Genomic DNA, 24017 nt, shown 5'->3' on the forward strand with positions numbered 1-24017 from the left:
GTCATATCTCCGCCCCCCACGCTCATTGGTCAGATTGGCTGCGGGTGACAGTGAGTGACAGGCGCCGGGCCTAGAGCTCTGGGTCCGGACGAGCCCAGCGGAGCCGACCGAGCCCCTGGAATCACTCGGGTCACAGTTCCTGAAGTGAAACGCGAGATCGGTTACTGGAATCTCGGGGCCCGGGTTGGGCCTGACCGAGGGTGCCTGCGGAGCCCTAAGTGAGCTCAGAGCGGGTAACGGGGGGAAGGGGCTCCGCGGGCGGGGCGGAGGCGCGCAGCCGGAATGTTTTGATGGCGGGGGCGCGCGGACGGGGGCGCGCGCGGGCGGCGGGGCCGCGCGCGAGGTTGTCCGCTGTTGGGAGCCGAGCCCTTGGCCTGGCGCCGGGCGACCCTGGGGCGCACTGGGCTCGGGTCTTGGCGGCTGGGTGTGGGGAGGCAACCCAGCCCACTGGGGCGATCTGCTGTCGGACTGGCTCGATTCTTCCAACATCCGCAGGAACCTCTGAGCCCAGGCCCGGCCAGCCGGGGCTCCATGACCCTGGGTCCACACTGACCTGGTCAGTGGTGAGTTCCCTGAGGGCTTGGTCAGCTCCTTCTGACCTAGGGCTCTCACTAACCCAGGGAATCCCACTGGGGCCAGGCTGGGCCGTGTTCCAGGGCCCCAGGGTCTGCACCGACTGGGTGAGTGCCATCTAAACATGACTGGCTCCAGGGACCGAGGGAACCCACACTTTGCCCAGGATCTGTGTCTACAGTGACCCAGTCAGGATTTCCCCTCCAGGAACTATGCCTGTCTGCTGGACCTTTGCTGCTAGGGAACCAGGGGAAGGGGGTGATCAGAAAGGTCTTGTTCAGAAAGACCCTGTTCTTGGGTTTTGGATTTGGGGCTTTGAGGACCCTGAGAGGCCTATAGAATATTCTGAGGCCGAGGTGGGGCAATGGAAAAACAGTCCGGAGGGGCTGCCTGACCTCAGGTCTGTACTGATCCAGTCTTTACAGGTTCAACAAGCCACTTCTTGGGATGAGTTGGATGAGTGGCCCTGTATAGTACAACCAGAGGAAGGGCACATAGCCGTAGTGCCTCTTCCCCACTGCAGCCTCACTGCCCCATGCTTGGCCTCCTCTTAGTTGAGGGTAGGTGGGCAGGGGGGTTGGGTTTCTTTCTGTCCCCAATCCCCACTCTCTGGGGCCTGACACCTTCTCCTCCAGCAGCTGCAGAGCCAGGGCATCAAGGGCTGGAGTGGAGCAGATGCTGTCCATGGAGCTGGTAGGGCCATGTGCTTATCTCAACCTTTGTTTACAAAATGCTTCCAAACTTCTAGTCTCTTGGGAGACCCGGGTTTCTCCTGGAGGGCAGAGGGAAGTCCCCTTATCTCCACTGAATAGAAGATGAAACAGCCCCTGCCCTCCAGCAAAGGGGCAGAGCCTGGCTTCAGACCGGCAAGACCTCAGTAGACACTCAGTAGAGGCTCTGGGAATGACTGACCTCCCAGGCCCTGAGCTTGCTGCTCTCCTTTGGTAGCAACTCCACTGCCTTTGAGCCAAGAAGACTGGTAGTGGAGACCAAGCCCAAGGATTCTTTCTCACTCTTTCTGGCCTACTAGGCAGGACAGAAGACAAGCAGCACCAAAGTCTGAACCTGGATCTCTTTTCATTACCGGCAGGTGGACAAAGTGGACAGGGGGCGGTGGTGATGGCGCAGTTTGACACTGAATACCAGCGCCTTGAGGCCTCCTACAGTGATTCACCCCCTGGGGAGGAGGACCTATTGGTGCACGTCCCTGAGGGGAGTAAATGTGAGTGCTTGGACACAACAAGGGCGCCAGGGCATGGGGAGAGAGTTGGTGGAGGAACACGGAGGGAACAAGGAGCTCATGTTCCTTCGGGGCCCTGACATCTCTGCTCCTATGCCCACAGCACCTTGGCACCACATCGAAAACCTTGACCTCTTCTTCTCTCGAATATCCTTTGTGTCTCTGTGTTGGAGCTCTGGGAACTTTATCCCCTCCCTAAGCCAGGCCCCTCATGGGCAGTTGGGGTGGGTCTGATTCTAGTCTCTGGAAGGGAGGTGGAAGTTTTCTTAACACTGAAAGAGGCTGAGGAAATAACGATTGTTATAGATAATGATACCCCAGGTTTACCAAGAACTACGTGCCTTTCACTTTGTGGTGTCAGTTTATAAGGAACCTCTTTAAAGGTGATCTTTCTTTTTGATGGGACGCTAATAACTATAATAATATCTTTTGACTTATTCTGTGTCAGCTCTGTGTTAAATACTTTATGCATATTGTTTCATATCTAATAATTCTATGAGACAGGTGCTATAAGACAGGTGCTATTATCTATGGGACAGGTACCACTGCAGACAAAAGTTTAGAGAGGGTAAGTAATTTTGGCCAAAGTCACACAGCTTGAAAGTCATGGAGCCAGGAGTTAAGTTCACGTATGTGACACCAAAGTCTGTGCTCTTAACTGCTGTCTCTATCAACCACATTTTTCTTGACAATTCTACGTTTATAATCTACACCAGAAGAATGGCTTCACTTGCATGCTCATCGGGGAGATCTTTGAGCTCATGTAAGTCTAAGAAGGGATGGTGATGTGGTGAAGGACTACATGTCAGTCTTTCCTTGAGCTCAGCCCTGGCCATTCCTGCCAAGGCGGTTCAGTCCTAGGCTCAAAACTTTGCAGACTCTCAGAATTCAGGGACTGGGTGTGGCACCAAAATTTCCAATCTCATTTTTTTTTTTTAATCTCCCCTATAAGGAATGCTTTCCAAGTCCTATCTCTTCCACGAAGAGAACTCAGACTTGATCATTTCATTAGAGCTCCAATGGAATGGGCATAGTTCAGTCTGGAGGTCTTAGAGATGCCTGCCACTTACTTAAGAAAAGTGTGTTGTTCTGCTTTGGTTAACAGCTTTAGAAGGCAAAGAGCTTTCTAAAAGGGAGGAGCCATATGGTTTTGCCAAAGGGAATGGGATTGGGAAACCTTCCTTCAATAAGAAAAGACTGTAAACCCCCTAAGGGCTTCTAAATACTATCTCAAAAGGAAATCAGGGATTGGGAAGAAGAAACCACAATCAGAAGATCTTTGAGAGTCTAGTAAGTGGTGGCAGAGATTACTACTGGTGAGAAAAGCTGGCTGATTGTGTGATGCCCTGAGGCTAAAAGGAAAAAGTAGTAGCTGGTTTGGGTCTTAGAAGGTCCCTGGGGCTGGGAAGTAAGGAGAGCCCCCTGGGAGTTCTCCAGCGCCTGCGTGTCCCTAGAGGCTGTAGTCTATAATCTCCTTCTGCTGCTTCCAGACCCTTCTCTTTCCCCACACTGTTTCACTGGTGCTTCTCTGACTCCTGGACTGTGGCCCCTCTTCCCAACTCCCCAGGCAGTTCCTCTTTGTGGTTGCCTTCACCACCTTCCTGGTTAGCTGTGTGGATTATGACATCCTATTTGCCAACAAGATGGTGAACCATAGTCTTCACCCTACCGAGCCTGTCAAGGTCACTCTGCCAGATGCCTTTTTGCCTGCCCAGGTCTGTAGTGCAAGGTAAGGGCTGCAGAGTTCTGCTAACAGGTGGGGAATGGAATGGAATGTGAGGTAGTCACACATCCCCTAGAACACAGACTCGGCCTCGCCACATCCTTCAGGATAGCATCGTGTCTCCCAAGACTCCGCAAGGGCCACCCCTCCTTCCTTCCTTTTTCCTCCCCACTAGGATTCAGGAAAATGGCTCCCTTATCACCATCCTGGTCATCGCTGCTGTATTCTGGATCCATCGGCTTATCAAGTTCATCTATAACATTTGCTGCTACTGGGAGATCCACTCCTTCTACCTGCATGCTCTGCGTATCCCCATGGTGAGACTGGGAAGTTGAGCGGTTAGCACCACAGCCCAAGATGCCTTCTGTGGCTAGGGAAGCGTGGGGTGTATTCCTGGGCCTCGGGCATCCTCATCCGTCACTGGTAGGTCAGGGAGTGTCTGCTTAAAGGCTCCGCGCGGCTAAGCACAGGACCTCACAGCTAATGCGGGGAAGGAGTCGGGGCAAAAGCCCACCTTCCCTGCCTTGTCTCTCTCCCACCCTACAGTCTGCCCTTCCATACTGCACGTGGCAGGAAGTGCAGGCCCGAATCGTGCAGACCCAGAAAGAGCACCAGATCTGCATCCACAAGCGCGAGCTGACCGAGCTGGACATCTACCACCGCATCCTCCGTTTCCAGAACTACATGGTCGCGCTGGTTAACAAATCCCTCCTGCCTCTGCGCTTCCGCCTGCCCGGCCTTGGGGAGGCCGTCTTCTTCACCCGTGGCCTCAAGTACAACTTCGAGCTGATCCTCTTCTGGGGACCCGGCTCTCTGTTTCTCAATGAATGGAGCCTCAAGGCTGAGTACAAACGTGGGGGGCAACGGCTAGAGCTGGCCCAGCGCCTCAGCAACCGCATCCTGTGGATCGGCATCGCCAACTTCCTGCTGTGCCCCCTTATCCTCATCTGGCAGATCCTGTACGCCTTCTTCAGCTACGCCGAGGTGCTGAAGCGGGAGCCCGGGGCCCTGGGAGCACGTTGCTGGTCACTCTACGGCCGCTGCTACCTCCGCCACTTCAACGAGTTGGAGCACGAGCTGCAGTCCCGCCTCAACCGAGGCTACAAGCCCGCCTCCAAGTACATGAATTGCTTCTTGTCACCTCTGCTGACGCTGCTGGCCAAGAACGGCGCCTTCTTCGCTGGCTCCATCCTGGCCGTGCTTATTGCCCTCACCATCTACGACGAAGATGTGCTGGCTGTGGAACACGTCCTCACCACCGTCACACTCCTGGGGGTCACCGTGACCGTGTGCAGGTGGGCCAGGGGCAGCAGGCGGGAGCAAGCAGGCTGGCGTTCCTGGGAAAGGCTTGCCTCTCACGGGGACCCTGATCCCCCTAGGTCCTTTATTCCGGACCAGCACATGGTGTTCTGCCCTGAGCAGCTGCTCCGCGTGATCCTCGCTCACATCCACTACATGCCTGACCACTGGCAGGGTAATGCCCACCGCTCGCAGACCCGGGACGAGTTTGCCCAGCTCTTCCAGTACAAGGCAGTGAGTGGAGTTGGAGTTAGGGCCTGCTAGAGACTGGCTAATAGCTCGGTGGTAAGGGCTGGGATCCCTCCTCCTCTCTTATGATCTGGGTCCCCTCCCTTTTAGGTGTTCATCTTGGAGGAATTACTGAGCCCCATTGTCACACCCCTGATCCTCATCTTCTGCCTGCGTCCACGGGCCCTGGAGATTATAGACTTCTTCCGCAATTTCACCGTAGAGGTCGTTGGTGTTGGAGATACCTGCTCCTTTGCTCAGATGGATGTTCGCCAGCATGGGCATCCCCAGGTACCGGGAGAGGACGGGCAGGTGGCCAGAGGCGATGCCGGCATTGTCTTTGGGCAAACTGAGCCAACGAATCACCACAAAAAGGCAGCCCTGCCTCTGGGCAGCCACGTGCCAGGGTGCACACTGCTTGGTAAACCGGAGCTAGGGCTGGATTTTAGCCTTAAACTTGCACCTTTGGCCACATTCCCTTGAGAAAGGCACAAACCGAGCAACTAGTCCAGCACGCGACTACTCCTGGGGTGGGGCACCGGGGCCCCTGGACAAGCTACAGCAGCGCGTTGTGGTCCATCCTCCAGGGGCACAGCCTCCCCTCTAGCAGGAAAGGTACAAAAAGGGTTCCCGTCAGAGGACAGTCCTGCTCACTGTAGCCTCCCTTGTGCAGTGGCTGTCCGGTGGGCAGACAGAGGCCTCAGTGTACCAGCAAGCTGAGGATGGGAAGACAGAGTTGTCCCTCATGCACTTTGCCATCACCAACCCTGGCTGGCAGCCACCACGTGAGAGCACGGCCTTCCTCGGCTTCCTCAAAGAGCAGGTTCAGCGGGACGGAGCAGCGGCTGGCCTTGCCCAAGGGGGTCTGCTCCCTGAAAATGCTCTCTTTACGTCCATCCAGTCCTTACAATCTGAGTCTGAGGTGTGTTCCTGGGGCCTGGGCGGTGACGGGCAGCGTGTGCTCCAGGTGCTGGGAGTTGAGGACTGGACGTGGGGTGGAAGGGCCTACCTACCCTATCGGTTTCCTTCTGTCTGTTAAGTCTATTCCACTGAGTCCTGACACCCAGGATACTGGGGGACCCCGCAGCCTCCCTCCTGCCCTGGGAAGTCTACCCACCCGTTTTCTTTCACAGCCACTGAGCCTTATTGCAAATGTGGTAGCCGGCTCCTCCTGCCGGGGCCCCCCACTGCCCAGAGACCTTCAAGGCTCCAGGCACAGGGCTGAGGTTGCCTCTGCCCTGCGCTCCTTCTCCCCTCTGCACCCGGGTCAGGTCCCCACGGGCCGAGCCGCCAGCACCATGACAGGCTCTGGGTGAGTAGAGGTGGGCCGCGATGGGAGGACTTGGGAATAGACCCCAGCAACTTCTGTGGGTCAGAAATGTTGACGGCTGCTGTCTGTCTGTGCTGGGAGGGACAGGGTGGATGCCAGGACAGCCAGCTCCGGGAGCAGCGTGTGGGAAGGACAGCTGCAGAGCCTGGTGCTGTCGGAATACGCGTCCACCGAGATGAGCCTGCATGCCCTCTATATGCACCAGGTGAGTGGGCTGGAAGGGGCCGAGCCACGGCATCCAGGTGGCCGCTGAAAAAGAGAGGGTTTGGGGTGTGGAAAAGCAAGACCTGGGCTCAGAACCCTTCTCTGCCTTTTACCCACTCTGTAATCTCCATTCCCGCATATACCCTTTTACTATCCTTTTTAGCCAAGCTTACTTTCATCCAGCGCCTTTACCCGTTTGTTTCCCTTGCCAAGAATCCACTTCCCTGAGATATGCGTATGGCTCCCCCGTTGTCTTTATTCACATATCTGTTCTTACCTCCTCTGTGAGACCATCTCTGGCCACCCTGACTAAAAGCCTCCCTTGGCCACCCTCCTAAATCTTCCTGCTCTGTTTTTCTCCATAGCTTCTATCTGACATATTGTATTTTTCCCCCCTCTTTATTTTATTGTCTATAACCCCACCCCATCCCCCAGTATATAAGCCATACAGGGCTGGGATTTTTGTCTATTTTGTTCACCGCTGTAGTCCCAGCACCTAAAAAAAGTGCCTGGCACTTAGATGCGCAACCAATCTGTTCTTGACTTACATGACTACACAAAGCGAGGGTCATTACAGCTCTTACATTACACACAGATTTGTTCCAGGGACCTGCAGAGAATTTAACCTGTAAGATGTCATATGTGTGTTAACATGATGGTTACTCTGGGTTAGTGATTCTGGGTGAGGTGGTAAAAATGGGAACTGGGGGATACCATGGTGGGGGGCAGCTGTTTCAGACATCCTGTCCCCAACTAATGAGCCCCCCCACTTTTCAGCTCCACAAGCAGCAGGCCCAGGCCGAACCCGAGCGGCACGTGTGGCACCGCCGGGAGAGCGATGAGAGTGGGGAGAGTGCCCCTGAAGAGGGGGGAGAGGGCTCCCGGGCCCCCCAGCCTATCCCCCGCTCTGCCAGCTATCCCTGTGCTACACCCCGGCCTGGAGCACCTGAGACCACCGCCCTGCAGGGGGGCTTCCAGAGGCGTTACGGGGGCATCACAGGTATCCAATGGCGGTTAGGGAGGACACAGAGCCTTGGGGGAAGGGTGGCTCTTTCCGAAGCCTCTTGGGGAGGAAAGAGGTCAGAGCAATCAGGCCCAAAGAGACTAACCCTCATCTCCACCCCGCATAGAACCTTTCTCCACATTTCTGTTTGGGTTAATTCTAAGGGTATGTTTACTTTTGTCTCTAGATCCTGGCACAGTACCCCGGGCTCCCTCTCACTTCTCTCGGCTGCCCCTTGGAGGGTGGGCTGAAGATGGACAGTCAGCATCAAGGCACCCAGAGCCTGTGCCCGAGGAGGGCTCGGAGGACGAGCTTCCCCCACAGGTGCACAAGGTAAGGGCTCCAGGACCCGAGAACAACTACCAGAAGTAGTAACTTCCAGGCTGAGGTCCAAGTCCCATGTGAGAGAAGGCAGCCCTCTCGTACAGAGATGCTGCTTCTCCCCTCCAACATACACTCCCGTTTTCTTCCCTCACCTACTCTGAAATCAATTTCTGAAGGAATCAAGCTTTCCTTTTCCTTTATCTCCAGGCTTTATTTGGGTCAGCAGCTAGCTAAAGACTATATCCACTACTAACCCTTTTCTCTCCACAGGTGTAGGCAAGGCTGAGGAAGGTCCCTATGTCCCAGGATGGAGGCCACTGTTGCCCTTCCATCCCATCCTCCCGCCACGGAGGGCTTCTCTGAGTGTCGCCCGGCTCCACGTGTGTGGTGTTTGTGTGTCCGTGCCCGGCCAAGGGAGGTGCCAACGCTGGGCTTGCCACAGCCCCAGGAGAGAAACTGGGGGCCTAGGAACCAAGGCACACAGGACTCTAGCCTCATTCCCAGGACCCCCCCCCCCCCTTGGCTCAGAGTGTGGTGCTAGAAACTGGTCCCCAGCCCAGCCCCAGTACTGCCACCTTCGCACCTGCCCCTGCAAGTCTCCAGAGGACTGCCCATCACAGAAGCTGCCAAGCAGGGAGCACCTGTGCCAACTGTGGAGTGGGGAGGTTGGGTCTGGACCCTCAACGTCTGCAGCCTCCCTCCCTCCACCCTGAACAGATGAGCAGCTCAGGCTGTGGCCCTTACCTCACTCCCACTTCTCTCCCAGTGCTGCAGCCTGCTCACTTCTCTCCTGCTTCCCGCACATTACTGGCGTGTATGCCGCTTGCTCCCGTTCTGTTCGCTTGCTCCCGTTCAGTTCAGCTTTTGCTTTGCACTGGTGTGGAGGCCCTAGCTCCCAGCTATCTTTTGACACTAAGAAGGAAGGTTTCTAAATTGCAGGAGCAGGATAGAAATTATTTGCTGCCCTCTCCCACTTTTAGGATGGGCCCCTGGGAGACTGAGGCCATCCTGGCCCCCATTGCTGCTTATTGTACCCCTTACCGCCTGCACTTGGGACGGACTGGGCTGGAGTGTGCCCTTGGCTGTCTACCTCCCAGCAAGAGAGCTCTGGCCTGTCTCCCGCTGACCCCTAGAGGGGGATGGAGGCGCGACAGGAGGCCTTCGCCCTAGGCTTTGAGCTGCCGCGTTGCATGCTGGGATTCAGCTCCTACTCTCCGCCCCGCGCCTCGCCCAGGTCTGGTCCGCTGCGGGTGTGGTGAACCGCGCTGCCTGAGCTCGCAGCGGAAGGAGTAGGAACTGTGTACAGCTTGATAACCCTTAATAAAAAAAAAAAAAAAGGGACTTTGACCAGGTCTTGGCCTGTTTTCTCGCGCGGCTAGGATTCTGAGAACGAGTGGGTTGCGCCTGATCCCCCAGGTGGCTGGGGCCCTATAGGAAAGTGGGCCTATGCCGTCACTCAGCTAAACCGAGCCAGCGTGCTAGCAAAAGGTCCATTTCCTAGCCACGGTTCCGTGGAGGTCAAGGTCTCCCGCTGTACGTGCGGTCAGATTTCGCGCCCTGCGCACGTGACCAGCCCGACTCCGCCCCTGTATTTTGCCTTTCCCGCGTGCACCTTAACTCCCGGCCCCTTCAGGGAGCTTGGCCAATGGGGACCCTAGGTAGGGGCTGAGGCCGCCCCCCGGTGGGCAGGGCTGCTGCGCCAGAGCCGCTCCAGTCAGATGCTCAACATTCCTTTGGGCCCGGACTTGGCAGGAGGGTCCTGCCTGGGCTGCGAGCGAGGGGCGGACGGACTGCCGAAGACGGCGTACGTGCCCTGCGTGAGTGCGTGTCGGCGGCGCGTGCGCGAAGAGAGTGGGTAGTGTGGCCGGACCCACGTGTGTCCCTGCCCGAGAGGCCCGCGGCTTGGCGCCCCTTGTCTCCATGACCCGAGACACCCTGGCATTCGCGTCCCGCCCTGAGCAGCCGGTCCCGTTCTCCCTTCCCGCAGTCCCCGCAGCCTCGGCCGGCGGCCACGCATTACCATGGTGACTGTGGGCAATTACTGCGAGGCCGAAGGGCCCGTGGGTCCGGCCTGGGAGAAGGGTGGCCTTAGTCCCTGCTTCTTCTTCACGGTTGTGCCCTCGATACTGATGGCCCTGGGGGCTCTGGCCTTGGTGCTAGCCCTTACCTGCAAGCGTCGGGAGTGGCCAGCTGGCTCCCGTGAGCTGTCTTGGAGCGCCGGCCCCCTTGTCCTTCCTTATGGGCTGCAGCTACTTTTGGCTACACTCCAGGTGGCGCTGCCCCTAGCTACCCTGGTTGGCCGGGTGGGCACTACTGGGGGAGCCCCGCTGCCAGGCTACCTACTGCTGGCTTCCATATTTGGGACTCTGGCCAGCGCCTGTGGCCTGGGGCTGCTCGTGGTGGAACGCAATCAGGCCTGGCAAAGGCTAGCAATGGGCATCTGGATCGAGTTCAGGCACAGCTTGGGTCTCCTGCTCCTCTGGACTGTGGCGTTTGCAGCTGAGAACTTGGCTCTTGTGTCTTGGAACAGCCCACAGTGGTGGTGGGCAAGGGCAGACTTGAGCCAGAAGGTAAGGGACTTTGTGGGGAATGGAGAATCATGAGTGGCAAGGGCTGGGGAGAAAGACAGAATGTCTAGTCACACTGGCTCCACACTTTGGGATGCCTCTAAGAGAAAAAGGAGGAGGCCTGCTTGGCAGGTTGCTGATAGCCAGCTGGTGGGGTGTGTCTGTGCTGAGTCACTCTACATTTTTTTAAAGCCTGTTTGATGCTGGGCCCCTGAGCTGGGTGTGTGCCCTGCCCCATTCCCTAGCCCTGTTCTAAGTGGTAACAATGGCATTTTGGCCTTCCTTGATGCTCTCCCTACGCGTTTCATTCTAGGTCCAATTTAGCCTATGGGTGCTGCGGTATGTGGTCTCTGGAGGGCTTTTTATCCTGGGACTCTGGGCCCCTGGACTTCGTCCCCAGTCCTACGCCTTGAAGGTTAATGAAGAAGATCAAGATGTAGAGAGGTCCCAGGTACACCTGAATTTCTGAACCTTAGAGCCTGTCTTAATTTCATTGCCTGTCATCCTTTTTTGCCACCATAATAATTCTTTCTCAAATCTCAGTTTATGCCACAAGAGGCTTTCTGACCTCATCAGGAATCATTTGGGGTCTAAGATAACTGGAAGCTGCAGTCCGATACATTTTCCCTAGAGGGGTTTGGCTAGGGCACTTCCTTTTTTTTTTTTTTTTTTTTTTTATTAATGTTGACTTATTTATTTTGAGAGAGTGTGTGTGCAAATGGGGAAGGAGCAGAGAGAGAGAGAGAGAGAGAGAGAGAGAGAGAGAGAATCCTAAGCAGGCTCCAGGCTCTGTGCTGTGAGTACAGAGCCCAATGTGGGGTTTGATCTTATGAACTGTGAGATCATGACCTGAGCCGAAATCAAGAATCTAGTCACTTAACCGACTGAGCCACTCAGGTGCCTCTAGGGCACTTCTCTCTGATTTCTGAGCTCTCCTCCCCTATGTGTTTTACATTCCTAGGTTCAGTCAACAGAGGAAGCACCAGGCTCTACCTGGCGAGACCTTGGCAGGAAGCTCCGCCTACTGAGTGGCTACCTGTGGCCTCGAGGGAGTCCAGCTCTGCAGCTTGTTGTGCTCATCTGCCTGGGACTCATGGGATTGGAACGGGGGCTGAACGTATTGGTCCCCATCTTCTACAGGAACATAGGTGAGGGGGGAAGGAGTGCCAGCTCAGCTCTTTCTGGTCCTTTATTTGGCCTGGTGAGGGGTGGGGGCCCAAACCTAGGAAGGTGGGACAGTGTTAGGAGCTGGATAATCAGAAAGAGGCTGTGGCTGGTGCCTGGATCGGTTTCTTCTGAAGAGTGTCCTGGGGGCCATAAGTGGCCTCTGACTTATTTTCTCCACCATAGTGAACTTGTTGACTGAGAAGGCGCCTTGGAGTTCCCTGGCCTGGACTGTTATCACCTATGTCTTCCTCAAGTTCCTCCAGGGCGGTGGCACTGGCAGCACAGGTATGAGGGAGGGATTCTGCTATCCCCCTGGCTGGTATTGGTCCCTCCCTGCCTTCCTCCCCCAAGCATCCCTCCCCTGACCCCTTGGGGTTCTCAGACTTTTCATGTCTGGGTACTGGGCCGATGTCATTTGGCCCCTAAGCTCTACTGAGGCCTCCCCTGGCTCCCCCCAGGCTTTGTGAGCAACTTGCGCACGTTCCTGTGGATCCGGGTACAGCAGTTCACATCGCGGCAGGTGCAGCTGCACCTCTTCTCCCACCTGCATGAGCTCTCGCTGCGCTGGCACCTGGGGCGCCGAACGGGGGAAGTGCTGCGGATTGTAGACCGGGGCACGTCCAGCGTCACAGGGCTGCTCAGGTGCCAGGCCAGTGGAAATGGAGTGTGGGAGGGTGGGGCTGGAGACACAGGAATGAAGGGGCTGTCCAGAGAAAGCACCTAGCTTCAGCTGCCTCTCCATCCTTTTTTTTTTTTTTAACTTCAAGATTAGCACGCATCTGCTCTCATAATAAGACAAATAAAATGGAGCAAATATCTTATGTGATATCTTATAAATTTTACTTCTCCAAAGGTTCCCACTCCATCTAGTATGTTGAGTTCTGCTTTTTATGTGTTCACATGTATACGTGGAGACTCACAGCACTAATATGATATTGGGGAGGGTTCTCATAAAACAAGCAGTATCATGACATAGGTGTCATTCTTAGAGTTGCTTTATTAATAAGACATTAGGGAGATATATCCTTACTATGCATGAAGCTCCCTCTCATTCATTCTAATTGACACGGCATTCTGTGCTTGGGGCAGGTACAGTTTACTTAGCCACCCACCTCTTGAGGGTTAGTTAGCTTGATTCTGGTCTGTTGCTATTGAAAAACAAAACACCAGGGTGCCTGGGTGGCTCGGTTGGTTGAGCATCTGACGTTGCTCGGGTCATGATAACTCGGTTCGTGAGTTTGAGCCCCACGTCAGGCTTTGCACGGATAGTGCGAAGCCTGCTTTGAATTCTCTGTCTCCCTCTCCCTCTGCCCCATCCCGACTCATGCACAAATGTGCGCGCGTGCACTCTGTCTCTCTCTGTCTCGAAGATAAATAAACGTTTAAAAGAAAAAGAAAACACCACGCTGAAATTCCTGGAGGCAGAGTTGCTGGCTCTAAGCCCCTAAACCTTTCTTTGTCGCTTGACTTGCCCTCCTAGCTACCTGGTATTCAACGTCCTCCCCACCCTGGCTGACATCACCATTGGCATCATCTACTTCAGCATGTTCTTCAACGCCTGGTTTGGCCTCATTGTGTTCCTGTGCATGAGTCTTTACCTCAGTGAGTGCTGCTTGGTGAAGACGTCTCCCGGAACTATGCCAGGGACTCCCTTGGGCATGAGTCCCGCCCCCACTCAGGTGGCCCACCACGGGGAGGTTGTAGATCAGTGGACTTGAATAAGCTCCTGCTGCTCCCCAACATGATGGGTTGGCCTCCTCCTCTGCCAGGGGAACCTCAGCTCAGCCTGGATGGAGGGCCAGGGAAGGGCATCCTGGTCACATTAGGGGCCTGCTGTGGGTACAGGGCAAGGAGAAACCTCATTTGTGTAACCAGATGCAGCTTGGCTTCACTTGGCCACCAACGAAGCATTTTCACACGCAAGGCTTTGCACGGGCTGCAAAGGTGTCTCTGTCACAGCCCCTTCCCTCAGGGAGCTTAGTGCTCTTTCCCTTTGGGAATCTGGGTCCCTGGCCTGTAGTACAGGGTTCACGTGTATGTGGCAGATAGCAGACATCCTCTTGTGGTCTCTGGTTTGGGGTGATGTCTTGATCGCTTCTCCCTCCTCCTCCTGTCCCTCGCAGTCCTGACCATTGTGGTCACTGAGTGGAGAACAAAGTTTCGACGTGCTATGAACCTACAGGAAAATGCCACGCGGGCACGAGCCGTGGACTCTTTACTAAACTTTGAGACGGTAATGAAGGCCTCGGTGGCAGTAGCGTGAGGCACAGTGGCTGGTGGAGCAGCGTGTCTGGGACCGGCGGGGCTGCTAGGGAGCTGGGGGGGGTGGGGTGCTGTTTAAAATGAGGAAGGGGGGATTGGGGACCTGGAGGAAATAATCCAGGTGTAAATGCTGCAGCCACGTCTCACAACCGTGGTTTGAATTCATCAGGTGAAGTATTATAACGCGGAAGGTTACGAAGTAGACCGCTACCGAGAGGCCATTATCAACTATCAGGTGAGGATGCTAGTTTGAGGCCTGCCGAGAGCAATGGCCTAGCCTCGCGGAATTGCCAGGGCCAAGAGGAGTACGGTTCTGGCTGAAAATTTGAGGTTGAAGATGCCTGGGCCCAGGTTTGGATTTGGTGAGAGTGTATATGTGACATCCTCCCCCACCCCGCTAACCCCTGCCCCGTATTATTGCCCCAGGATTTGGAGTGGAAGTCAAATGCTTCACTGGTTTTACTAAATCAGACCCAGAATCTGGTGATTGGACTTGGGCTCCTTGCTGGCTCCCTGCTTTGTGCATACTTTGTCAGTGAGCAGAAGCTACAGGTCAGAGAATTGTGCTGGGGACAGGGCAGAGGGCCTATGTCTGGGCCCCCAGGTTCCTGGGTGGGAAGCGGGAAGGTGACAGCCTGAAGGCCTTCTGTGACTCTGCACTTCTCTGTGGATCTTCACAAGGTTGGGGACTTTGTGCTGTTTGGCACCTACATCATCCAGCTGTACATGCCCCTCAACTGGTTTGGCACCTACTACAGGTAACTGATCTCCCACCCTCGCCTGTTGAGGATGCACAGTTCTTTCCCCAACTCCTCAGAGGAGCCCCAGCCAGCACTGTTTTTGCAGGATGATCCAGACAAACTTCATCGACATGGAGAACATGTTCGACCTGCTGAAAGAGAAGACAGAAGTGAGTGAAGCCGGGGGGGGGGGGGGGAAGTGGGAGCCCACACGGTGCTCCTGGTGTCTGGAGAGTACCAGACCTGTAATGGTAACATGCCTGGGTCCCACTCTCCCAGGTGAAGGACCTTCCTGGAGCCGGGCCCCTGCGTTTCCAGAAGGGCCAGATAGAATTTGAGAATGTGCACTTCAGCTATACCAGTGGGTGAGCCCCCCTTTTGCCATCTCACAGCCCCCTTTCCCACTGTCCATATGCAATCTTGCCCCCATTCCCCACCCTCCCCATCCCCACCCCCACGCCATCCCTGCTTCTCAGCCCACCACTGCCTGGAAAGAGAGCCTGAGCAGGGGAGGGGCAGGGCCCGGTAGCAGCTCTGCTGATGGAAGGGGGCACTGGGAGTACAGCAGGCCTGCTGACCATGCCCACCCTTCCTTGCAGGCGAGAAACCCTGCAGGATGTGTCCTTCACTGTCATGCCTGGACAGACACTGGCCCTGGTGAGAGGAGACCCAGCCCCTTGGCCCAGACTCCTTGAGTTTCCCTATTGCGGTGCTCATGGAAATTTGTGACCCAGGCTGTGGAGTCAGAATCCTGTCACAGTGGGCCACAGGATTGAATGTAGCAGCCTCCACGGACATTGGTGGCTTCTTACAGAGCAAGCCTTAAAAGCCAGTGGGCCTGAAAATATTTTCCTTCTGTTTCCAATGCAACAGGTGGGCCCATCTGGAGCAGGGAAGAGCACAGTATTGCGCCTGCTGTTCCGCTTCTATGACCTCAGCTCTGGCTGCATCCGAATAGATGGGCAGGACATTTCCCAGGTAAGGTTGCTCGGGAGGAGTTTGTGACTTAGGGGCCTGTGTGTGAAAGAATAGCGTTCTGTGAAGTGCTGGCCACTCTCCAGGGAGAGAAGGAGATGTCACCCCTGCAGAAAGCTGCAGCAAGAGATCTCAGCCTTCTTGGCATTCCGTGGCCTATCCAAGTAAAGTAGTCATGAGCGTAAAAAGCGTATTTTCTCTTTGTAGACAGGGAAACAGACTCGGGAAGGTCGAGTGATTTGCCCCCACAGCTAGAATTATTTGGGGGGCTGGTGACAGGGTTCCTGTACCTCATCCCATGTGCTTCCCTCCAGTCCGTCCTATCTCCCGGGCCTGGGGCAGTCTCACAGGCTGAGGCATATGGTCTCTTGGCCCCAGGTGACCCAGATCTCCCTCCGGTCTCACATTGGAGTCGTGCCCCAGGACACCGTCCTCTTCAATGACACCGTCGCCAACAATATCCGCTATGGCTGCATCACAGCCGGGGACGAGGAGGTGGTGGCTGCTGCTCAGGCCGCGGGCATCCATGACACCATCCTGGCTTTCCCTGAAGGTGAACTTCCCTGCAGAGTCCGTGCCCTGCCTGATTGAGTCCTGCTGTCCCCATCCCCCCCCGGCCTCTGTTCCATCCCTTCCTGCCCATCTGGTCACAGAAACCAAGTTTATTATGTGTGACTAGAGGGAGGTGGGTGATATTCACAGGATACGAGACACAGGTGGGCGAGCGGGGACTGAAGCTGAGTGGTGGGGAGAAGCAGCGTGTGGCCATTGCTCGTACCATTCTCAAGGCTCCAGACATCATTCTGCTGGATGAGGTGAGAACCCTGGGCAGCCCAGTCTCCTCCTTCCTCCTTTGCCTGTGGCCAGGCCATTCCTGGTGGGCAGTTTTCCCTCACGGATAGATATCATGAATCCTGGCTTCATAAAAACACCTTACGGTTCTCAAGTGCAGACAGATTCTTTTTGATTCCCGAGGCCTCCCTCAGCTAGCAGCTGGCATCCTCCTTCCATGGGGATTTGGGGTGGCAGGGGCAGGTTTACACAGATCCTCTCTGTAGGCAACATCGGCGCTGGATACGTCTAATGAGAGGGCCATCCAGGCTTCTCTGGCCAAAGTCTGTGCCAACCGCACCACCATCGTAGTAGCACACAGGTACAGGACCGGGGCAGCAGGCGGCGGGGGGCCCACTCGTGTTGTGTGGTGCATAACCCAGTTCTGATTTCTCAGGCTCTCAACTGTGGTTGATGCTGACCAGATCCTCGTCTTCAAGGATGGCTGCATTGTGGAGAGAGGACGGTAAGGAACACAGCAGGATGAATGAGGCAGGGCCTCTGAATTGGGGGCCCCAGGAAAAGGTGAAATCCCAGGAGTTTCTGAAAGGGATCTCCCTTGCCAATCGCACTCATCTCTGTGGGCTGCTGGTGAGGACTCTTGGGGTTGAACTGATAGCTGGGACCTACACTTTCCACTTTGCCCCAGGCACGAGGCTCTGTTGTCCCGAGGTGGGGTGTATGCGGAGATGTGGCAGCTGCAGCAGCGGGGACAGGAAGAAGTCTCTGAAGACACCAAATCCCAGACTGAGACACAGTGACAAGGGTTGTGGCCACTTCCCTCCAAGAGGAAAACTCAGAAGGGAATGAGATGTATCCCTTTTCCCAGTATATTTCATGCTGGGGTTGGGGTATGGTGCTAGCTATAGTGAGAGCAAAGAACCTTTCAGAAAAGCACTTTTTGGGGAAATAAAAGTGTGGACTATGCCAGGATCCTTGTGACTTTGATGTGGGGTACTGCCGTGGGCCTCTACACTTAAGTCAGGGGAGCATTCTTGACAGGACCCCCCTGGTTTCGGTTGTAGAGGAGAAAGAAACACAGCACTTGGAGGTCTTATTGACTGCCAAGATCCTTTATTCTTTGCAGGCCCCTCCTTGTCCCCTCGGCATGAGGCAGCCCCAGTGTAAGGGGGATTACATGATGCAGGGAGCTGAACGGGGCCTGGCCGGCATCCCCCGAGGCCCAGCCGCCGGATGGTTCTAGCCGCTCTCTCCTGTGCAGCTGGAGAGGCCAGCGGGGCCTTCTGTGGGCTGGGCTCCACAGCTGTTCCTCCTGACGCTCCCTGGAGGGGGCCTCCGTTTCTTCTCCTTCTCCTCAGTCTTCCAGGCTGCTCCCAGCCTCCTCTCCCTCTGTACCCTAGAGGTGTGAGGGCCACAGTCCTCCTCAGCCGAGCCTCCCTCCCCAAGCCCAAGGCCCTAGCACAGGCTGCAGTTGGACGGCTTCAAGGTGCGACTTTGCGCCTGGAGCAAGGAAGGGGGAAGGAAGGGAAGGAAGACAGGGTGCGACGTCAAGGAAATGAGGGACAGTCCTCACTTCAGAGCCCAGCGTGGGCTAGAGTCACACCAAAAGCAAAAGGATAACCACCATTCCACACTCTCTACCACTTGAAGAAAGCCCCCCAAACTCCCAACGCAGGACCTCAACTCCCCCCACCCAGTCCTCATACCTGCTGCCGTTGGTATTCTGCCTCACTTGCTGATAGTGCTTGTGCTAAAGCTAAGTCTTCTTCCTCCTGAGAACTGAGAGGGAGGAACAGCTTAAACTAGATGACAATAATATCTGAAACATGAGTGTCTTATCTGTTAGGCATCGCCGTGCTAAGCACTTCTGAGTATTATCTCAATCTCCACACAACCCTATAAGTAGGTAGGTATTAGTACTGTTCCATTTTAGAGGAAACTAAGAACCTTATAACCTTATAGGTTAAAAGAACTTGTCAGAGATCATATAGTTAATAAGCTTCATTTTGAGCCCAAGTGCCTAACCATCATCCTACATGGGGTTGGAGTGGTCCCACGTACCTCCCTCTAATCTGAGCTTTTGCCCGCATCCCATCATCTTTCACCAGAGTAGGTACCTTGGGACCTGGGGTTTGGTCTCTGCCAGGGACAGTTCTAGGGCTCGTTGCAGAGCCTCATCCTCACTCTGTAAAAAGGAGAAAGACCAGTTGCCTTGGACTTTATTCTCCGTGTGGGTTTCCTTCTGTCCATCCAACCTCCACCCAACTCACCAAGCCATTCTGCAGAGCAATCACCGGAGGGGCTGTCCGGGATGGAGACTGGGTTGTGGCTCTACGGCAGACATTCAAGAGGCTGAGGTCAGAGATGCAAAGGGGAAAAAGGGAGAGGAGAAACAGGCAGGCCTACCTGCTGGGAGAAGTAGATGAAGGCAATGTCCGACTCGGGCTGGGGATGGTGCTTGTAGAAGAAGCTTGTGCTCTGGAGATGGCAGCAAGTCTGTAGAGAAGAGACACTCTTGGCATGCTTCCAAGGATAGCTTGCAGGCTCCTCCCAGGCCTTACCCAGGAAGTCAGGAGGGGAGTTCCTCCAAACAGTCTAGAAAAATAGGCACTTGAAAATGAAGCTAAAAGACTCCCCTAGCCAAAGGCAACAGGTTTGAAGCTCCCCAACTTGTAATGAAAGAGGCTGAGTAAGTTCCAAAAGGATGGGGAGATCCTAAAGGCACAAGTACTGGACTTGGTTGCAATTACCCTGCCCGGCTGGTTGGGTGACCCTCCCCAGAGCAATCATGGTCCAGTGGGTGACGGTGCTTGATGCAGAAGTTTCGGCCACAGCGTTCACAGGTCAGTTTCATCATTTCTCGCTGCCGGCAGCCAGAGCGTTCACACTTATTGGTGAAGATCTGAGGTGGAGTGGGAAGGTTTGCCTCTGCTGAGACTCTGACCCCCACTTCTCGAACCCCATCATAACAGCTGTTCCAGTTTGCAAGCATCCATGGTCCCAGCTAGGTCATGGCTAACCCCTCCAACGCTTACCTTACGTTTTTGCTGTGCTGGATCTGAGCGACAGTCTCGGTCAATATGCTCCCCCACAGCACGGTCAGGGGGCTCCCCTCTGGCCACAGGTACAGGCACATTACAGAGTGGGCATACAGGTACCTGGATATCCTAGAGTTAAGGAGCAGGGTTCAGTCTGTGGCCCGCTCCCAGTCCAACCAAATATCAGGTCCTGAAACAGCCTCCCTGAAAGAACCTGGATATGCCCCCTATAACGCACAAGGAAACAATGTTTGCACCGCTGAGCCTCAAAGCAATAAAGCAGAGGAAAAGAGAGGCAGAGGGATTCCGGAGATGCTGCATGCTTTCTCCACCCGCCCCCTCTCACCCTCAGACCGCCCCCTCACCTTTTGGTAAGCAGACCCACAGTGATGCTGGGCGTAGGCCACATGGTCTGCGCAGAAGATGCCCGAGCAGGCGTCGCACTTCAGCGGCAGAAAATCTGCAAGAAGTGGGTCGGATTGCAGGCCCAGCGGGACCTCGACGTCGTTCCCACTCACTCAAGCCTTCCACTCGGTAAGGAAAAACGGCCACCGGGTTTGCAGCAAACTATACCCGTTCCTAGGCTCCATCTCCTTAGCCACGCCCCCTTAGCCACCCACCCCAACTTCGATCCCCGCCCTCCTCTGACACTTCCAGCCCCGGAGCCCACCCTTCGCCCCACCTTCAGCTCCAAGCCCCGCGGGCCCGGCCCCGCCCCCCGCGCGCTCCGCCCCTCACCCAAGCGCTGACAGCTCGGCTCGGAACAGTGAGCCCCGAGGTCCGGAAACTCCATCGCCGGACCGGGCGGGGCCGGCTGGCCGAAGAAGCGGCGCTGATCGTGTCTAGGGCTCCCGCGCCGAGTCCAGGCCACGACCCCGCACTCTGGGGGGGCTCCCAGCTCCGCCCTTTCCTCTCCCCCGCCCAGCCCGAGTTACCGGAACCTGAGCCCTTCCCGACCAGCGGGGTCCCACTCCTCCCTCGGCGCGCGCGGGCGCACTGACGTCATCGCGCAGGGCGGGCACGTCCCGCGCAGTCTCGGGGCGGGGGGAGGAGCGCCCTTGCAGAGGAGAGCCCAGCCCTTCCCTGCTGGGTGAGGCGAGGGCGTGGCCGCGCGCGGCGCGCCGGCTTTGCTCCCAGAAGAGCGAAAGGACCGGCGAGGACGAGGGTAGATATCTTGGGGAAGGCGGGCTGGGGTAGCTTGGGGTCTTTTACAGTTGGGTCCCTTGCCCGCTTCTCGCTCTCACACTTTCCCCCTCGCCCTTTCGTCCGCTGCCACGGCTGCACTTCCTGTCCACGAGCTGAAGATTCCCATATTTCCTCGAAGTGCAGAATTTTCTCCGGATCTGTGGATCCTTCCTCCAGGTTTAGCTCTGATGCCCTTTCCGTAAGACTTCCCTGACCCTCCCCAGTACCTGCTCTGTGATCTCCCTGGTTCTGTGCTAGCACCACATCACCTTATTGTAATCAGCTGGTCACACAGGCGCACATAAATGTACTGGGAAATCAGGGACCACGTCTCCCTAGTTCTGGGTCCCTAGCACCCAGCGCAGTGCCTAGAATTGTGTGGTTTTGTTTATGTGGGTTTGATAGTATTTCAAAAATTGTTTTTAGAAGTAAAGTCGTTTTGCTGTAAGAATGAAGTAAGTTGTGTCAGGCTGTCATGGTCTCCTCTGTTCTCACAGGTAGGAACTCAGCCCCTCAGCTGCTGAGGCGCCCCTGGGAGCTTATTAATAAAAACATATGGGCGCCTGGGGGGCTCAGTCGGTTAAGCATCCGACTCTTGATTTCGGCTCAGGTCATGATCTCACGGGTTGGTGAGATCAAGCCCCGAGTCAAGCTCTGTGCTGACAGTGCAGAGTCTGCTTGGGATTCTCTTTCTCTCTTTCTCTCTCTCTCTCCCCCTTCCCCTCTGCTCCTACCCAGCTCACTCTCTCTGAAAATAAAAATAAAATAAACTTAAAAAAAAAAAAAGCTTAATAGGGGCGCCTGGGTGGCTCAGGCAGTTAAGCGTCCGACTTAGCTCAGGTCATGATCTCGCAGTTTGTGAGCTCGAGCCCCACATTGGGCTCTGTGCTGACAGCTCTGAGCCTGGAGCCTGCTTCGGATTCTGTGTCTCCCTCTCTCTCCCTGCCCCTCCCCTGCTCGTAGTCTGTCTCTCTTTCAGAAATAAATAAACATTAAAAAATATTTTTAAAAATGAAATTAAAAATTTAAAAAGCTTAATCAAAACATATGAAGAAGCAACTGGATGATATATGCAAAGACATGTCATACAGGGCAAATATATACATTTCAGGAACCCCCAGTCTGGGGTGGACAAGTATCTTTTTAAGTCAAAACCTGAAGGATGAGTGCATGATAGCTAAGTGAAGGCTAAGGGAGAGAGGAGTAGAGTGGAAGGAGATGGTATTCCAGGCAGAGGAATCAGCAGGGACAAAGACCCGGAGATAAGAGAGGGAACGAGGTCTTTACATCAACTTTAAAAAAGCTTGGGGCATCTGGATCTTAGGGTATAAAAAGCAATCTAGAGGGGAAGCTGGAGAGCTAGCAGGGGTCATATTAGCTCAGATAGTGGAGGCCACAGTAGTATTGAGAACTTCAGCATAAATATAACAAGAGACTACAGATAGCTTTAAGTAGGGGAGGAACATGATCAGGTTTGTATTTGGGGAAGATCACCCTGGCTTCAGAGTGGAGAACAGATCAGAGGAACTAGGAGATCGGAAGAAGGGAGACCAGATAGGATACCAGCTGCTACAATCCAAGCAAGAGATGATGATGGCTTGAACTGGAGTGGGGGCAGTGTTTAGAATTAGAGTTCAGTAAGGAGTTTAGGTATGAGATAGATATTTTAAAATAAGTAAATTATCTGGGGTGCATGGGTGGCTTAGTTAAGTGTCCAGCTTCGGCTCAGGTCATGAGCTTAAGGTTCATAGGTTTGAGCCCCGCGTTGGGCTCAGTGCTTATAGTGTGGAGCCTGCGTGGAATACTCTCCCTTTCCTTCTCTTTGCTCCTCCCCTACTCGCACATGTGCACAGTCTTTCTCTTTCTCTCAAAAAAATAAAAGTAACTTTCCAATATATCACTGAAAGGATAAAATGAAAGGGGGGAATTCTATTTTCCCAGAGCAATTATGAAGTACTTAGAAAAAAACATTTTAAGAAAAATCCCAACCTTATCTGCAGGAAACACCTTGACTTACCTCTATGCAAAAGCTCAGCCAAATGGGGTTAGTGTATGGGGTACACTTTGGCCATTCCTTCAGGGAAATTCTGGCTGCTGCTTCCCTCAACCCACCCTCACACCCTGGGGTGGCTCAGGACAACCATGTTTCTGCCCTCCCAGCGATGATTGGTCTGGGGGTAATCATCTGACACATACTAGGTATCTAGGCTTGTGTTGCCCCAAAAGCATAGCCTGAGATAAGGATCTGGGTGCAGGTGGTTCATGTGGGAGGTAATCCCAGCCAAAGTAGGAGACGGAGACAAGGAAGGAAAGAAAACCAATAGAGAATGTTATTGAGGGGCACCTGGGTGACTCAGTCGGTTGAGCATCCAACTTTGGCTCAGGTCATGATCTGGTGGTCTGTGAGTTCGAGCCCCGTGTTGGGCTCTGGTGACAGCTCAGAGCCTGGAGGTTGCTTCAGATTCTGTCCTGTCTCCCTCTCTTTCTCTGCCCCTCCCCCACTCTCTGTCTCTCTGTCTCTGAAAAATGAATAAATGTGAAAAAAAAAAAAAAGGAATGTTACTGAGGGGTGCCTGGGTGGCTCAGTGACTCATGATCTCACGGTTCATGGGTTCAAGACCCACGTCAGACTCTGCACTGGCAGTACGGAGCCTGCTTTGGATTCTCTCTCCTCTCTCTCTGCCCCTCCCCTACTCACACACAGTCTCTCTCTCAAAAATAAATAAACATTAAAAAGAAAAAGAATGTTATCGAGCTGATTACCACTGTGGTAATAGGAGCTCAGTTCCACTGGGATATAGAATGCACCTCAGAATTGTCTTTCTAAAGGACAGAAGGCTGGGCGGACTCCTGTCTGCCGTAAGTTGGGGATTGTTGCTGGGGGTGATAACTCTCCCACACTCACTTGGTACAGCCAATCTGCCCCTGTGTGTGAGCTGACTGAGCTATGGAGGCTTTGCCCCGGGGGCAGAAATGGTGAGGCTGGGTTTTGAGGTGGGAAGCCAGTAAGGCTTATAGGAACTGTCCCCAGCAGTAGCTGAAGTCATAGATGGACCAAGCAAATGTGGCCCGGGGCACCAGGAGCATCTGCTGTATTTGGCTATACGGCCAATCAGATTCTTTCCCAAGAATTTGGAATTGAGGCCGAGAGAATCAGTATTCATAATATATAAGCTATAGGATGGCCATCTGCCATAGTACCATACTGTCATACTGACTGGGGGACGGGAGAGGAGATTGCTATCTGCAGTCCTCTGTTATCTGCAGTGGGACACAGTGAGCTCCATAAAAAGAGGTTAATCTTGTGGCTCACACATTTGGGCTTAAGTCATATCATGACCTAAGTCTTTTGCCTCCTCCCAAAGTC

General features: G+C 54.6%; 3 protein-coding genes across 10 annotated transcripts; 2 read left to right on the top strand and 1 right to left on the bottom strand.

Moving 5' to 3' along the window:
• The first annotated feature begins 33 nt into the window (after positions 1-33).
• ATG9A (autophagy related 9A) lies at positions 34-9271 on the top strand. Of its 7 annotated transcripts, none has more exons than XM_049614823.1 (16): positions 34-218; positions 1209-1266; positions 1664-1795; positions 1917-1960; positions 2512-2576; positions 3381-3542; positions 3712-3853; positions 4083-4831; positions 4916-5069; positions 5175-5354; positions 5737-5985; positions 6197-6375; positions 6481-6598; positions 7375-7597; positions 7788-7933; positions 8195-9271. In XM_049614823.1, the coding sequence occupies exons 3-16, from the start codon at positions 1693-1695 to the stop codon at positions 8198-8200; spliced, it is 2520 nt and encodes an 839-aa protein (XP_049470780.1). In that variant the 5' UTR covers positions 34-218; positions 1209-1266; positions 1664-1692; the 3' UTR covers positions 8201-9271. The 7 variants fall into 7 exon arrangements, with proteins under 7 accessions (XP_049470780.1, XP_049470781.1, XP_049470782.1 ...); XM_049614824.1 differs by having other exon boundaries at positions 1212-1266; XM_049614819.1 differs by lacking the exon at positions 34-218 and adding an exon at positions 276-680.
• Positions 9272-9644: 373 nt separating this feature from the next.
• Positions 9645-17393, top strand: ABCB6 (ATP binding cassette subfamily B member 6 (Langereis blood group)). The gene is made up of 19 exons (XM_049614826.1): positions 9645-10494; positions 10805-10942; positions 11453-11639; positions 11842-11943; positions 12117-12300; positions 13139-13260; positions 13782-13891; positions 14090-14155; positions 14347-14472; positions 14602-14678; positions 14767-14830; positions 14940-15025; positions 15260-15317; positions 15534-15638; positions 16014-16188; positions 16338-16450; positions 16694-16788; positions 16864-16932; positions 17116-17393. The coding sequence occupies exons 1-19, from the start codon at positions 9946-9948 to the stop codon at positions 17225-17227; spliced, it is 2538 nt and encodes an 845-aa protein (XP_049470783.1). The 5' UTR covers positions 9645-9945; the 3' UTR covers positions 17228-17393.
• Positions 17394-17739: 346 nt separating this feature from the next.
• On the bottom strand, positions 17740-20475 carry ZFAND2B (zinc finger AN1-type containing 2B). Of its 2 annotated transcripts, none has more exons than XM_049614850.1 (9): positions 20204-20475; positions 19831-19925; positions 19463-19594; positions 19178-19329; positions 18834-18923; positions 18698-18758; positions 18545-18612; positions 18134-18206; positions 17740-17927 (listed from the first exon to the last, which is right to left on the bottom strand). In XM_049614850.1, the coding sequence occupies exons 1-9, from the start codon at positions 20256-20258 to the stop codon at positions 17883-17885; spliced, it is 771 nt and encodes a 256-aa protein (XP_049470807.1). In that variant the 5' UTR covers positions 20259-20475; the 3' UTR covers positions 17740-17882. The 2 variants fall into 2 exon arrangements, with proteins under 2 accessions (XP_049470807.1, XP_049470808.1); XM_049614851.1 differs by having other exon boundaries at positions 17740-17823; positions 20204-20474.
• Positions 20476-24017: the final 3542 nt, after the last annotated feature.

The sequence above is a fragment of the Panthera uncia genome (assembly GCF_023721935.1).
Source record: "Panthera uncia isolate 11264 chromosome C1 unlocalized genomic scaffold, Puncia_PCG_1.0 HiC_scaffold_3, whole genome shotgun sequence".
Classification (NCBI taxonomy): Eukaryota; Metazoa; Chordata; class Mammalia; order Carnivora; family Felidae; genus Panthera; species Panthera uncia.

Coding starts and splice junctions, on each gene's coding strand:
- ATG9A (XM_049614819.1), top strand. CDS start 291: ATGGCGGGGGCGCGCGGACGGGGGCGCGCGCGGGCGGCGGGGCCGCGC. Junction 1,796..1,916: donor CGTCCCTGAGGGGAGTAAAT/GTGAGTGCTTGG, acceptor CTATGCCCACAG/CACCTTGGCACCACATCGAA. Junction 6,376..6,480: donor AGCACCATGACAGGCTCTGG/GTGAGTAGAGGT, acceptor TGGGAGGGACAG/GGTGGATGCCAGGACAGCCA.
- ABCB6 (XM_049614826.1), top strand. CDS start 9,946: ATGGTGACTGTGGGCAATTACTGCGAGGCCGAAGGGCCCGTGGGTCCG. Junction 13,261..13,781: donor GTGCATGAGTCTTTACCTCA/GTGAGTGCTGCT, acceptor TGTCCCTCGCAG/TCCTGACCATTGTGGTCACT. Junction 15,318..15,533: donor CTGGACAGACACTGGCCCTG/GTGAGAGGAGAC, acceptor CCAATGCAACAG/GTGGGCCCATCTGGAGCAGG.
- ZFAND2B (XM_049614850.1), bottom strand. CDS start 20,258: ATGGAGTTTCCGGACCTCGGGGCTCACTGTTCCGAGCCGAGCTGTCAG. Junction 19,926..20,203: donor GCCGAGCTGTCAGCGCTTGG/GTGAGGGGCGGA, acceptor CACTTCTTGCAG/ATTTTCTGCCGCTGAAGTGC. Junction 19,595..19,830: donor GTGGGTCTGCTTACCAAAAG/GTGAGGGGGCGG, acceptor CCTTAACTCTAG/GATATCCAGGTACCTGTATG.